Raw genomic sequence first — 15,762 nt, forward strand, 5'->3', positions numbered from 1 at the left:
CTGAAAGCAGAAAGCTTCAGTAATACAGCTTAATTCCAAATTGGCCCTGAGGAAGGGAAATCTTCCTGGTGGGCAGTACATGAAATAGTACAGAGTTGTTGCTTGGGCCAGAGGTACAACTGTATACCAAGCCATAGATGCCAGCTAATGGCTTGGCAGGCTGGGCGGGGAATTAGAAGGAACACTACTGGAAAACTGGTGACAAGCATGGGAATGGATTCTGTGAACAGACTACTCTAAATGAGCACAGAGTAGGAAGATATTCAGGTTCCATATAAATACTCACCAAAAGGATACTCAGCAGAGGAGTATCTTAATACTCCGATGGACAAGATGACCCCTTCTTACGGCTATCACTCTCCTTCTCAGCCACCCTGTGCTTTCACAATGGCTCAGAGACAAAGTGGTCATCACAGCAGGGATGGAGATTATGTGTGTGCTCAACAACACGGACTTGCACTCATCAAGGTTAGTCTGGCTATAGTCACTGTTGAGTGCCCAATCTACCAAACGTACAGACCAACACTGCACCTCCATTGGCACTATTCCTTGGAGGAAGGAAGGGAATCATCAGTGCCAGGTTGATTTCATTAGACCATTTCCATCACAGAAAAGGCAATACTTTGTTCTCACTTTAATACACACTTAGTAACAATGTAGATTTACTTTCTCTCCCTGTGACTTTCCTGTGAATACCATCATCCAGGTATTTACAAAATGTCTTAATTACTACCATGGTATGCGACACAGCACTGATTCTGACCAAGAAGCTTATTTTTTTATAATAAAAAGCAAATAATGTATAGTAATGGGCTTATGCTTATGGGAGTCACTGATCTTACCATGTATCCCATCACTGATAAAATGGTACAATGGCCTTGTGAAGTGTTAGTGACTGCGACAGCTGGGTAACACCACCTTGCCAGGCTGAGGTAATGTCTTCTAAGATGTTGGACATCCTGTAAATAACCAACAGATATATAGTGCTATTTTCCTAGAGGTGAGATTTACAGGTCTGGGAATCAAGAGGTGGAGATCAGACTGGCTTCTTCACAATTACCCCTAGCAACACACTAGAGAAGTATTTGTTTCCTGTCCCTATAACTTTGAGCTTTGCTGGTCTAGAAGTCTTAGGCTTTCATTAGAGATCACAGCAATGGTTCCATTAACTGGAAGTTGAGAGTGCAACACTGCCATGGATAAAGGGTCTTTGTGATGTCCTCCTTTGGGGATAGGATTAGTTTTAAGAGAGAAAGTTGCATCATGTTAGGTGAAAGCCTATTTTTGCTACTGTCTTTTTTTGAAATATAGGTACAGTTAGGAAAGATGTGCACTGATGTCAAGTTGACAAGGGGTGGATTACTGTGGCTTTCTAAATGTCAACTTAGCCAGGCTTGAACTGCTTTTTCCAGAATTCCCTCCTCTCTATGGTTTCAGGTTAGGATTGGCCACAAGAGAGAATGCATGCGCTAGGGATGGTGGACATGAACCAGCATCCATTTTACACTTGGAAGGCTGGTGTAGAACAGCAGCCCTGCGCTGCAGCAGCTTGTGTATGCTGCTACTGACCTTCCGGCTTGATTGATAAGAAACAGCACCTGGGCCTATAGCTACTTTAACTCCTACCAGTTCTTCTCCAGCTCTTCTGAGTCCTGAGCAAGGTGAATGTGTAGTTCCACAGAGAAGGGCACCAGCTTCTCCCATAAGTCATCCATGTCATCTTAGTTAGAGACAGTGAGAAACAGGCACAGGTTCCAGTTTACAGTCATGATCCCAGTGCATCCTTCTCAATTCCCATTGGCCCTGGCTCTCCCTTACTTCATGTTCAGTTTTCCTGCTTTACTGTGAACATATTTAGTACCAGATACAAAGGCAACAGTCTTGCAAAAACTTCTCTACTAGCTCTCACAGCTGTATTAGTTTTAATTCCCCAAATCAATCCTATATTCTATACTATTCACACTGCTTCTGCCTCTCTGATTAAATCCTGACTGAGATAATTACTATAAAGAATATCCAAAAATAATTCTACAAATGATTAAGACAAACAATTGAATAGAAAAATGGCAAAAGCAACAAATAAAAAGGTCAGGGCTTCCCTGGTGGCACAGTGGTTAAGAATCCACCTGCCAACACAGGGTCATGGGTTCGAGCCCTTCTCTGGGAGGATCCCACATGCCACAGAGCAGTTGCCTGTGTGCCACAACTACTAAGCCTGCACTCTAGAGCCTGCGAGCCACAACTACTGAGCCCATGTGCCTCAACTACTGAAGTCCGCATGCCTAGAGCCCATGCTCCACAACAAGAGAAGTCAACGCAATGAGAAACCCATGCACCGCAATGAAGAGTAGCGCCCACTCGCCACAACTAGAGAAAGCCCACAAGCAGCAACGAGGACCCAACGCAGCCAAAAATAAAATAAATTAATTAATCAAAAAAAAAGAATGATTAAAAAAAAAAAAGAAAGGTCATATACACAAAAAACCCCAAAACACAAAAAGCTAACACAAGATGTTTGACCTGATCAGTAATCGGGGAAGCATAAATTAAAATATGAGCTATTGTTTCACGCTCATCAAAGTAGCAAATATTAAAGTGCATGAAAACTCTTAACAGTGAGTTTGGATGTGGAATAAGAGGAGGTTGTACACATTGCTGGTGAGAATGTAACCACTTTGGGGAATAACTTAGCAATACTGATAAAGCTGAAAATGAGCATTGCCTAAGACCTATAAATTATACACCTAGGAACATGTCTTTTATCCAGAGAATAATGATATCTCTATATATTTGAGCTTGAGGAACAGTACACTTACCCTGAAGCTGATCATTCAGGAGTAGGAGGTGGTCTCCACTGCCAACTCTGATAAGTCACCCGTAAGATAGTCCCAATTATCCTTGACTTGAGGCACTCATGTCCTTGTAAAATGGGGAGTCACGGTGTTTTGAAAAGAGGAGTGATATTAATAAACTAATTTAAAAAAAAAAAGATCATTGTCACTGTTGTGCTTAAAAAAGACTGTGTGTGACTGCGTTGGGGGGGGTTCAGGGCAGGCTTGACGATCATCAAGTATAAAGGAAAGGAGACTGGCTAGAGAGTTTTTATAATAATCCCAGCAAAAGCATAGTGGTTCAGGTCAGGGAAGGAAAGATAAAGGATGTGAAAAATGGTCAATTATGAATATGTTTTTAAGAAAGATTCAATAGGATTTGCCAAACAATTAATTTGTTAAGTACCTATGTGTGTATGTCCACTGAAAGATACCTAGCATAAATCATTAAGCCAGAAAAATACATGCTTCCTTAATTCTACTTTCAAATATTTATTATTCATAAGCCCCTGTAATCTATACCCACTGCTACTGCCTTGCTTTCAGGCACTATAATGACTATTTTCAGAGACTTTTTAATGTTTTCAAATGCATTTTATTTCTTCGATTATGCTATATTTCAATGCACAGCAGAGTACTGAAATGACAAGCTGACTTTGAGACACTTGTGTATTACAGTAACTGTGATGCTTACTCATCATTCCACTCTTTTGGGGTGGTTCTGCCAACAGGGGAGGGGTTCCATTTTATTCCAACCTGTGTGGCTGTAAACACCCACACAACAACACAGAAAGCGGTTCCACCGGCTAGTATAATATCACCATATTTGTCATGAAAATCTGGTAAGTGTTTTGAGTGGCTCTGTCTTGCCCTCATTTGCTGAATGCTTCGAATCCTGAGGCTACTTAGTGCATTTCTGACCAAGGGAAACATCATGGAGGTATGACAGAACTGCAGTTGATTGAAGCTGCTGGTCTATTTCCTTGCAAAGAAACCTGCAAAAACAAAAGATAGGCGATGACATCTGATCCACGTTTAATTCTTCTCACTTTAAAGGTTTCACCCACACCACGTCTTGCAGTGTGGCCAGGCAGGTAAGTTTTGATGTCTGGAGTTGAGTCTTAGCTCTGCCACTGATTAGCTATGTGAACTTGCGCAGTTAGTTAACCCACTGATTAGAGAAATTTTCCATCTTGCTGAACTCCACATGACTTACTTCTACAATAAATTTTGTGTTATCTAGGAGCCTTAAGCCTATTACCCAAAGAACTGAAGCTATAGATTCTAATAACCATATGAAAGCATAAAAAAGGAAAATTCAATGGCAAACTGAGACAACAATGTCCAGCTGATAAAATGGCTAAAATGCCAACATGCCCCACTACTCCAGTGACCTGCCTATGCCTACTATAAACTCTGGTTTCAGTCAGAATTACAAGGCATTCACAGGGTATGTCATACCACCTCCTCTTCTTCTTGCTCCTTTTCTCCATTCCTTTTAACCTCCTTCCCATTTCTCATTTCTACCAGTACTTCTTGCCTTGCACTTTCCTACAGATGAAATTCTACTTGCCTTTTAAATCCCAGTCTAAAAGCCACTGTTTCTGTGAAGTCCTTTCGAAACCTCCCTAGGCTGAATAAGCCAACTCTTCTCTGAGCTTCTACACTTTTATAACCCTTCTTTCACACCATGTGACATGATGCATTCGGTTTATCATTCTTAAAAACAATTTTTTTAGAGTAGTTTTAGGTTCACAACAATATTGAATGGAAAGCACAGAGTCTCCATGTAATTCCTGACTCCATACATGCATGCCTTCTCCATTCTGTACCAGAGTAACATTTGTTATATTTGTTACAATCAATGAACCTAATTACAGTCTTTTATCATATATGTCTTTTGCAAATGTTTTCTTCCAGCTTGTGGCTTGTCTTGTCATTCTCTTGAGGAATTATCTTTACATTCTCCTCCAATAGTCTGCAAAATCTTCAAGATCAAAAGATGTAATTTTGCATACACAATAGCTGACACAAAAGCAAAGAAAGAACATTTCTGAGCTAATCTGAAATATAAATGGACGTTGGTATCCTCATAAGAAGTTAAAACCAACAGAGAACAAGCCAAAAAAATCATGAAATCAGATGTACATGTCCATAATAGCCCTAATAATTCTTTTTTTAAACAGATAATTATACTGAACAAGAGATATAGAAGCAGAAACACATGGAGGAGTTCTTTCCGTCAACGTCTCTTCTCAGTGCAAGCTGTCAAACAGTGCTCAGTCTCTAGCAATGACATATGTTAACTGTGGCCCAAATGCAGGCAACATGGATACAAAAGGGCCTGAGGTCAGTATGTGTAAACTTATAACTGCTCACTGAGATTTGCAAACGCAAATGATTTTATTCCCAACTTAGAAAACAAGACCCTAAGGTTCTCTTTTATTTCCTACCAGATGGTAAAGTGGTACTTTTCATGATTGTGACAAACAGGACTAAAACAGAACCAAATGCATTTCCTCTAAGGTTCCAAACATTCAAAGTTCTTTCCTGTTAGTCATGAATCTCTTCACCAAAAGGCACTACAGGTTTAATTTGAATTGAATTCAGAGAGTTGGTTGAAAGTGAAATGGATCAGAGTATGACAGGTGCAGCCTTAATCCAGTACAAAAGCACTTGTGCCACACATAGCTTTCAGTCTTTAGGAAGGCACAGAACCAGAGAATAATTTGTGATAATAGGGATCTCTTGTGGATCATCAACTCATGCCTGCTGCTTTATGACAAATTGGTTTCATTATTCCTATCCTTTCAATGTTAAGTTGAAGCTCAAATACTTTGTCTCTAGTGACAATGATCGCATCCCTTTGTAGATTAGTTCATCCTCTGGCTATTCCCATATCTGTGAACATTTTCTTTGCCATCTAAGTCTGAATTTGCTTGTACCAATGTATCCATTATTAAGAATTTTTTTATTAGGAATGCCTTCTGTAGTACCTTTGATCTATTTTTGTTTATAAAACACATGTAAGAGCTAGAAACCCACTGATTAGAGAAATTTTCTATCTTGCTGAACTCCACATGACTTACTTCTACAATAAATTTTGTGTTATCTAGGAGCCTTAAGCCTATTACCCAAAGAACTGAAGCTATAGATTCTAATAACCATAGGAAAGCATAAAAAAGGTAAATTCAATAATATAATGCAGGTAAAGAAAATGCTTCTCAAAGTGGATGCTTTCTGATGAAAACCACCTACAAAGAGAAGGAAGAAGACAGATTTCTCTAAGTAATAAGAACAAAGCAGAGGTTCTCTCATGCCTGTGGCAATAAAAGAAAAGAAATATGTTCTGAATAAATATAAATAGTTAAAGGGAGTGAAGTAGCCTATGAGGATGAAAAGGAAAGACTGATTGTCTCATCTACTTTATACAGCAATGCTGAAGCTCAGTTCAGGAAAAATAATTAATACCGGACCTGAATCTAATGGCGATAGGGAGGTATACAGATTTGAAGCTTCACTGGTAACAATAATAATTTTAAATCACTAAAGTCCATAAAAAGAAGTAAAGCATAATGCAGGAAGGAAACTAATACTTATTATATATGCTTGTTTGCCAAACATCATGCCAGAATTTTGCACATCTGCAAAAAGAATGTGAGATGGTGATTATCTCCATTTTACACACAAGAACAAATGACAAGATGTGAACTCAAGTCCTATGATTCTAAATCCAGTGCATTTTTCAACTATGTCATGTTTTCTTAAAGTATATTCAATTCCAAGCATTGGAAACAAACAAACATACAAAGAAACAAAAAGCAATGTGGTTACCAGAGATGGGTCTTTAGTTGAAAATGTTTCACTTCAGTTTACTATATATTTATGGAGTGACTACTGGCATGGCAGGGCCTGGTCTGGGTGCTATTGGTACCACCCCTACTCTTATGGTAGTTCATGGTAGAGGGAGGGGATGGACAGAGCACTGTTATAAGGGAGGAGACAAGGCTATAGAAGAGCACAGGGTGCCCTTAATCCACAGAGGAGAGGTACATTTCAACCTGGGGTTCTAGGAATGGTTTTACAGGAAATGACACCTAGGTTAGATCTTGAAGGATGATTAAGAAACATAAAACACAAAACTGGTGGGGGAAAAAACACGTAGACCAAGTAGCACAAGCGAAAGCACAGACAGCTGAAATAGTATGGGGGCAGGGCAGCCTGATGAGCTCAGTAACACTAAGTAATAAGTGCTGAAGCAGCAAATGCCCACAGATGAGCCTGGAGGGATGAGAAAAGGACCACAACGGACACTGAGGACTTCATATGCCTTGCTGTGGCATCTGGACTCGATTCTGTAAGTCAGTGTTTCCTGTTGTTGAGAAAACCATGCTCAAACTCAAAGCCTTTTATGTGAGTTAACAAAGAGAATTCTTAATTCTGTGATTTTTCCCTTCACAATAATATAAAGAAATACAAGAAAATAATATTCAACTATTCTTTGTTGAATAGTTTGATTCATTTTTAATTTGAAAATTTGTTTTGGTTTCATAGTTGTGTTAAGCTTTAAGCATAAAGAGGATGAATTTGATTTTATGTTTACACATATATAAGTGATTTTATAATCAAATAATTTAAGATGATACAAGTTGAGATGAAATAATGTTTCCTCTTTAAAAAGATGCCATATGTATACCCAGAGAAAACCATAATTCAAAAAGACACATGCATCCCAATGTTCATTGCAGCACTATTTACAATCGCCAGGACCTGGAAGCAACCTAAATGCCCATCAACAGACGAATGGATAAAGAAGATGTGGCACATATATACAATGGAATATTACTCAGCCATAAAAAGGAACGAAATTGAATCATTTGTAGAGACGTGGATGGATCTAGAGACTGTCATACAGAGTGAAGTAAGTCAGAAAGAGAAAAACAAATATCATATATTAACGCATATATGTGCAACCTAGAAAAATGGTACAGATGAACCAGTTTGCAGGGCAGAAATAGAGACATAGATGTAGAGAACAAACGTATGGACACCAAGGGGGGAAAGCGGGGTGGTGGTGGTGGGATGAATTGGGCGATTGGGATTAACATGTATACACTGATGTATATAAAATGGATAACTAGTAAGAACCTGCTGTATAAAAAAATAAATAAAATAAAATTCAAAAAAAAAAGATGCCATATGTAATCCACATTTGAGAAACATTCTTATAGGTGAGGAGAAACTACTGATTGGTTTAATCAGGAAAAGGCTGAGGTGGGAAAAAATCTGGAGGAAAAAATTAAGTGTTTATTTCAATGGTTTATTAAAAAGATGATGAGGATCTGAATTAAGTACTGATAACAGACAGAGAGGAGACAGAATTGAGAAATATTAGGAAAAGAAAATCATACTGATTTGGAAAATAAGTTACTCTAAGCAAATTGTGTATTCTATTCACTTAGCCTCTGCATTAAGATTATGACCAAAACTCTGTCTCAATTTCTGTTAAAAATCAGCAGACATTGACACTGTAGCTTTTAGCTGATCCCAGGGAATTAGAGTTTGGGTGATTTAGATACAGAATGCAGAAAGGTCAAAGGAGACGTAATTGAGGTGTGCTAGGAATGACAGGTCTAGATACGTGAGTAGAAGAAAGAGGAGGAATCCTTAAAAGATTTACTGTATGGTCCTAAGGGGGGAAAAAAAAATTTCATCCAGTCTAAGTATAGCCTAACATGGACCAATAAATGACCTGCTTAGCTATGATATAAGGCTTTCTATCTAATTTCAGGAAGAAAATTGGAAACTGTGTCCTACTCCTCAAATGTGTTCAGATAGTACTGTTAAGTATCTCACGGGGAGATAATGCTCAAGAAGCAATCAACACCGAGCTTTCCCAACCTGGACACTATTGATATTGTGGTCCAAGCAATTCTTTGTTGTGGGTGGACGTCCTGTGCATTGCAGGGGGTTTAGTAGCATCCCTTCCTCTATACACTACATACCAGTAGTACTTCTTTCTCTTTAGTTGTGACACCAAAAATCTATCTCCAGACATTGCCAAATGTCACTTGTGGAGCAAAATCATTCCCTGTTGTGTACAGAGAATTCCACTGTCATATACAGAGTAAAGTGCCTCATCACTTCTCCCACAATCTTCTAAATAGCATTGTTCTATTCAATACAGAAGGCTTAAATTCTAAGAAAATACATTCCCTACTATGGGATGCATGAAGGTTGCCCAACAATATTTTTTTTCCTGAACTAATCTCAATTTTTCAAATTTTTTGTGCAGTATAACTTAGATGAATCACTTAATCTATCTAGACATCTGCTTCCTCATCCATAAAATTAAAAAGTGGAACTAATTTAGCTTTTCCCAAACCTGCCTGATCCTAAGAGTTATTTGGACTCTTTGTTACAAAATGTAGATTCCTGGGCTCCATGTCAAATGTATTGTAACAGAGTATCCAGGGGAGTAGCCTGAGAATCTATATTTTTTTAAACAAGTTCTCAGGAGAGTCTTGTCATCAGACAAGTTTATGGAACACTGAATCAGATAATCTCTAAGGTCCTATCCAGCTCTAATACTCTAGACCTTTCAAAGAGAAAAACATTTTAGGAAGACCATTTATTCTTTTAGGCCACTGAAAGAGTACAGTAGTAATTGAATTCACCACCATGGTAATTTAGAAAGCAGTACCCGAGTAACCTGAAAGAGTTATAGGGACCCCCTGGGAATAAGTTAGTCAACAGAAACATTTGGCGGCATTTAAAAACATTAAAAGCACTAGTAACACTGGTGTTCTGCTGTATAACGAATGATACACTTTCAAAGCTAAGGCTCCTAGACTCCATTACTCAACTGTAACATCTTTATTTCCACCTTTTATTTCTACTCTTCTTTGACAGCTTCAGAACAACAGAAAACAAGAAACAGTAAAAAGGCAATCTTCTTGAAATGAAATGCACCTAACCTGCAGTGTCTTCCGTTCATTTATGTATTTCTCAGAAAAGTAGGTTGCTCAAGGAGGGATTAAGTGTACATGGAGCAGTGTCTCCCATCAGGATTACTTAAGCCTTCAGCCTTTTTGTAACAGGAAATCTGGGAACCCTGCACAAGCAATGCTGCTGGTGGAAATGCTGAAAAATGGTTCTGTTTCAGATGTGATGGTATCATCTCCTGAGTCAATGAATCAATGGACGGTACAGCCATTTGATTAAGGTTGTAGATTATGTCACTTTATTAAGCCTAAAAAGTGACATAACGGACGTTACCTCAACAAATAAACAGGCAGATTACAGCGGTGGATTATTATGCCAGGAGGGAGAAATGACAGAGTGGACAACTCGCGAATCAATGTCTTTAAATGGCACATGTTGCTTCAAGAGTGAAGGGATATAAGGTATGTACTCTCCCTCAGGTACTGCTTCCCATGGCCACCATGAACAGACTGTTTCTATCCTATATAGAATGCTGAAGGTATTCAATAATGTCCATCCTGGGAATAACCACAGTGTTCATTCAGGCAATTCCTTTTATGAACCTAATTACATTAATGTGGTTCACTCATGAATCCCATTATATTTTTTTAGTCACAAAGTGCTCTCAACTATACTCACTTTTTCCCTTTCTGATAGCTATGTGTAAGAGAACAAAACAATAACAGAGACATTGGGAGCTTTTCTCCATGCCGCACTGCACGTCAAAGGCATGACTGTTCTCTATTAAACTTTATTTTGTTCTCTATTAAACTTTAGTAGGCCCAGAAAATTTCCTTAGAGCCCATGTTATTTTTACATTACAGGCCATTTCAAATATTGGAAATTACAAGGACTGAATAACAAATCCTTGTTATTTCAAGCAATGTATTAAGTGTTAGAAAGTGGGCTGCTGTGCTTCCTCCCAAAAGATTTTATATTAACTACATTCCATGGCTTGTAGGTTGTGATATAGTCATGTCCAGCTAGAAGAGTCTATTTCAGTGGATCTGGCAAATCAAAACATCTGGATAAATGCATAGCATTTCTCCAACTTAATCTTAGGAAAGAAAGAGATCGTGGTTATAATAAATTCTAGAAACTTTGAAAAGTTTATCCAGAAAATGATATGGAGCCATTGAAAGACATTAGGAACGTGAGTAATGGGGTCAAATTTGCAGCTTAGACATTACTCTGGGGTGGGGAAGAGTTTGCAGGGGAATAATGCAGATGTTAGTGAGTAATAGTAAGCACTTGTACAGTTCACCCAGTCAAGATCTTAAAATGTGCCAGTCCCTTATTTCTGCAGTCATTATATTTCTGCATCCAATCCTTTGTTTTGCAGAGCCAGACCACAATTCTTTTGCACACGCACACAAAGGTGAGAGCCTCTGAGGATCCACCTCAGGCCACTGGAACTCTCAGAACTTGACATATAAACTGGAATGTGAGAATTTATTTTATTAACTTTAAAAAAAGAATATTCCATTCCAGTGACTGGCATACATAATTTATCTTTTGGCTTAACTGGCTTGACACTGATTCCAAATCATGAAGTAACCTTCTATCAGTATTTCCCCAAACACGTGCCTATTTCAGTAGTTCTGTTTGATGCTAGCGGGTGTTATTTATAAAAGGGGCTTCCGTGTCATGTAAGTTTGAGAAATATGCAGGTAACAAAGTCAAATTCTTTTTTACTGAAGTATTTCCCAAACCTCTATGGTGCTAACGCATACAGCGATTCTCTGAGAGGGATACCATGTGGTGCTTTCCAAACTTAGCTGAGCACGCCATGCTTTTTCCCCTCTGGAGCATATCTCCATATTCGTGTTTTCCAGAACACATTTTGGGGAATACCAAAGGATGTCTCTGTGTTCTCAAGGCTCTTACACCATTGTACTCATTTAAAATTGTTTAATAGTTCCAGGAGGCATTTCACAAACTAAATCACTTCCTTGTGGGGACTTGTAACATATGACTCAGGGAGTACAGAGGGTGTGGTAAGCCTAGGGTATCATAACAATACCCACAGCAATTAACTCTTGCCTTCGTTATGTGAGTCTAACTTTTGCAGTTTTAGTATTTGTGCAGATGTTTTTCTCCTCTCCACATCTACCTTTATTCATTAAACGCTCTATGAGCAGAAAGATTGTACAATTTTTCAGTGGCCATTAGAGTTGCATCAGTGACCCCTTGTTGCATAATTTGAAACTTTCATCTAAACCTTGAAATGAAAATATACAAGCCATTCTTGTCTTTAAGTATATCACTGATATAGTCATATAAAGTAAAGAAAAAAATAAAATATTTAACTTTTAGATATCTTGAAAGACACGTTTTCCAAGTGTTTCTATTTTTCATGAAAATTGTTTTCAGGTGCTAACCAGAAATTAGGCTAGTAGGGGTCTACTCCAGAAGTTAATTCTGATCAAATCCATATTGGATTGGAATACTTAGTGCTGCAAAATAATACTTTCCCTGTTGTTTCCGAAAACTCCAGATTTTAAAATTTCCTACTTGGACTATCTCTGCCCTCCTAAACTCTGTTCAAAATGTATCTGTAAATAAAACCTTTATGAGTAAGGCTTTTGTTATTGCCATCACCTGGGCAACTTATGGAGCATTTGCTGAGAAATTCCATTTGATGAGAAGAGCACTTCACAGCCCTGAAGTAGTAACTGTGATCACTTTGCAAGTTGTTTTACCAGGCCAGCTCTGTCTTTCAGTATAATTTATTTTTTTCTTTTCACTTTCATAAAATTTTGGAAACTTCTTGAAAACTCTTAACAAGATGTTGGCATTCTACTTTTTGTTTTCTTTTCCATTTAGAATTCATTATTTGGAAGTGAGAAAGACTTTGGCCAGAGGGGCTGACTTTAGTAAACTGATTTTTTTCTTTGTAGATCCTCAGAAGAAACAGTGAGACAGGATGCACTTTGCCAAACCTTGGGGCAGGGTGCCTGCTTTAGTGAACTGATATTTCATTTTAGTTTTTCTTTTAAATTCCTGAGGGAAAAAGGCTAAAGAAGAAAGCAAACCTGAAGGAGGATACCCATCTAAACACATACAACAGAAATTCAGAACAGATTCTTGTTTTGAAGTCTTAAGATTTCCAATTAGAATTCTGGTTTCAAAGAGGTTACTTTCAGTTTCTTTAATCTAATGGAGTCTAAAACTTCATAGACTAAAAGGGTATGCTTAAACTAAATTGGCATAATTTAACCATTTGAACATTTGTTAAGGGAGAAGTGAGATTTACATGCAAATAGGCCATAATTTTGATTACACATACAATTTATGCAGCTTAGAACGATAGCTGATGGTGGATCTGTGGGCTTCTTATATAATGTATTTTATCACATTAATTGAATTGTAGATTGAACATCATATTATAATCATCATAAAAATGTGTTGTTAACGTTACTAAGAAATAATAGCAGATAAGCCTGAGAGACTTCTTTGAGAACAAATGTAGATAATTTATAAGACTGGGTAGACACAAAATAATGAGTTAAGATTGTTAGAATCTAATTGTGTTTTGAATTAATAATATCCAAAGTGAAGCAATTCCCTGCTTTTACTTCATAGTTCATGATTTTGCAGTTTCACCTATAACTTTATAATTTATATTAAAGAGCCAGAGAGAATAACTAGGAATAACTAAGAAAATCTTGGAATTAATACTGGGAAAATAAACCAGAGCCATGCTTCAGAAGCACATGTTCCCTCCAGGACTGGATTTAAGCTAAATTGTGAAAATGTTTCCTTTAAGTATGCCTTATAATCAATGTCACATATTATGTAAGAGCCTACAAATGGTATTTGCCAAAATATTGGGAAAGTCCCAAAGTATTGATACAACATACACCCAGCAGCTAGATGATTCTGGGGATTCCCTACATAAAACATGCATTTATTTAACTGGAGAAAATAGTTCCAGAACAACAACAACAAAAATACCTTAAGCCAAAAGAGCAATTTATATTATGTGAACTGTACACAACGTGAGAATGTGTAGAAGGACACTATTCCATGGAAAATGGGATCTAGTTTCAAACAGCAATTAATGAACCTTGGAAAATTCCTGAGTTTCTATTTTTTTTTCTTGCACCCCATCCAGTTTCCACCTCATCATTCAACATAAATAGATATTACAAAGATAAATAATGGCCCCTCTGTCCCTAAAATGGACATTATTAAGTCACTTTTCTTGAATTTTCCACTATAATAATACTAATGACGCACTCTTCCTCTGGATACCTTCTCTTCAATTAGCTTCTATAATATTCCCTTAGTTTTCTTTCTATTTCTATTTCTATGGCTATTTCTTCTTTACAAACTCATCTTTCTGTAACAGGTCCTTAGTGAAGGAGTTCTTCAAGGCTAAGACATAGGTTTGATTTTCACTTTATATTCTCTCTCTCTCTCTCTCTCTCTCTCTCTCGATCCTGGGCAATACATTAAACTGCCTTCTTAACATCTCTCCCAAGAAAATTCAAATTCCAAAATAATTCAAACATAATTCAAAGATAATTTGATGTCTAAAAAATCAATAGGCATAAGTGTACAACCATGCCCTTCCACTCTCAAACTTGGTCTTTACCAATGTTCCCCAAACCACTACACATCACTTCCACACATATAGTTGAGAAAGTTAAGCTCAGAAATCCTTTGTGATACTTTCAATTCCCTTGAAACATTTAATATATCCATTGGCTTCTTTTATTTATTTACTTTACTTTTATTTTATTTTATTTTTAACATCTTTATTGGAGTAAAATTACTTTACAATGGTGTGTTACTGTCTGCTGTATAACAAAGCGAATCAGTTATACATATACATATATTCCCATATCTCCTCCCTCTTGCGTCTCCCTCCCACCCTCCCTACCCCACCCCTCTAGGTGGACATAAAGCACCGAGCTGATCTCCCTGGGGGCTATGCAGCTGGACTATCTCCCTGGGCTATCTATTTTATATTTGGTACTGTATGTAAGTCCATGCCACTCTCACACTTCGTTCCAGCTTACCCTTCCCTCTCCCCGGGTCCTCAAGTCCATTCTCTACATCTGCGTCTTTATTCCTGTCCTACCCCTAGGTTCTTCAGAACCTTTTTTTTTTTTAATTCCATATATATGTGTTAGCATATGGTAATTGATTTTCTCTTTCTGACTTCACTCTGTTTGACAGTCTCTAGGTCCATCCACCTCATTACAAATAACTCAGTTTCTTTTCTTTTTATGGCTGAGAACTATTCCATTGTATATACGTGCCACATCTTCTTTACCTATTCATCTGTCGATGGACACTTAGGTTGCTTCAATGTCCTGGCTATTGTACATAGAGCTGCAACGAACACTGTGGCACATGACTCCTTTTGAATTATGGTTTTCTCTGGGTATATGCCCAGTAGTGGGATTGCTGGGTCATATGGTACTTCTATTTTTAGATTTTAAGGAACTTCCATACTGATCTCCATAGTGGCTGCATCAATTTACATTCCCACCAACAGTGCAAGAGGGCTCCCTTTTATCTACACGCTCTCCAGCATTTATTGTTTGTAGACTTTTTGATGATGGCCATTCTGACCAGTGTGAGGTGATACCTCATTGTAGTTTTGGTTTGCATTTCTCTAATGATTAGTGATGCTGAGCATCCTTTCATGTGTTTGTTGGCAATCTGTATATCTACTTTGGAGAAATGCCTATTTAGGTCCTCTGTCCATTCTTGGATTGGGATGTTTGTTTTTTTGATATTGAGCTGCATGAGCTGCTTATAAATTTTAGAGATTAGTCCTTTGTCAGGTGCTTCAATTGCAAATATTTTCTCCCATTCTGAGGGTTGTCTTTTCATCTTGTTTATGGTTTCCTTTGCTGTGCAAAAGCTTTTGAGTTTCATTAGGTCCCATTTGTTTATTTTTGTCTTTATTTCCATTTCTCTAGGAGGTGGG

General features: G+C 37.7%; 2 protein-coding genes across 2 annotated transcripts in view; both read right to left on the bottom strand.

The window, feature by feature from the left end:
* Positions 1-3,410: 3,410 nt before the first annotated feature.
* COX7B2 (cytochrome c oxidase subunit 7B2) lies at positions 3,411-3,767 on the bottom strand. Its single transcript, XM_060299295.1, has one exon. It carries the CDS (start codon positions 3,765-3,767, stop codon positions 3,522-3,524), a length of 246 nt encoding a protein of 81 aa, XP_060155278.1. The 3' UTR covers positions 3,411-3,521.
* The window catches only part of GABRA4 (gamma-aminobutyric acid type A receptor subunit alpha4), a 256,206-nt gene continuing 244,199 nt past the window's right edge, over positions 3,756-15,762 (bottom strand). Inside the window, exon 10 of the mRNA XM_060299294.1 lies at positions 3,756-3,826. The gene's annotated coding sequence lies outside the window, so the exon portion shown is untranslated. The remainder of the gene's footprint in view (positions 3,827-15,762) is intronic.

Source organism: Globicephala melas, chromosome 5, assembly GCF_963455315.2.
Source record: "Globicephala melas chromosome 5, mGloMel1.2, whole genome shotgun sequence".
In the NCBI taxonomy this organism is placed as follows: Eukaryota; Metazoa; Chordata; class Mammalia; order Artiodactyla; family Delphinidae; genus Globicephala; species Globicephala melas.

Excerpts from the sequence above, each read along its gene's own strand:
- COX7B2 (XM_060299295.1), bottom strand. The coding sequence starts at position 3,767 with ATGATGTTTCCCTTGGTCAGAAATGCACTAAGTAGCCTCAGGATTCGA.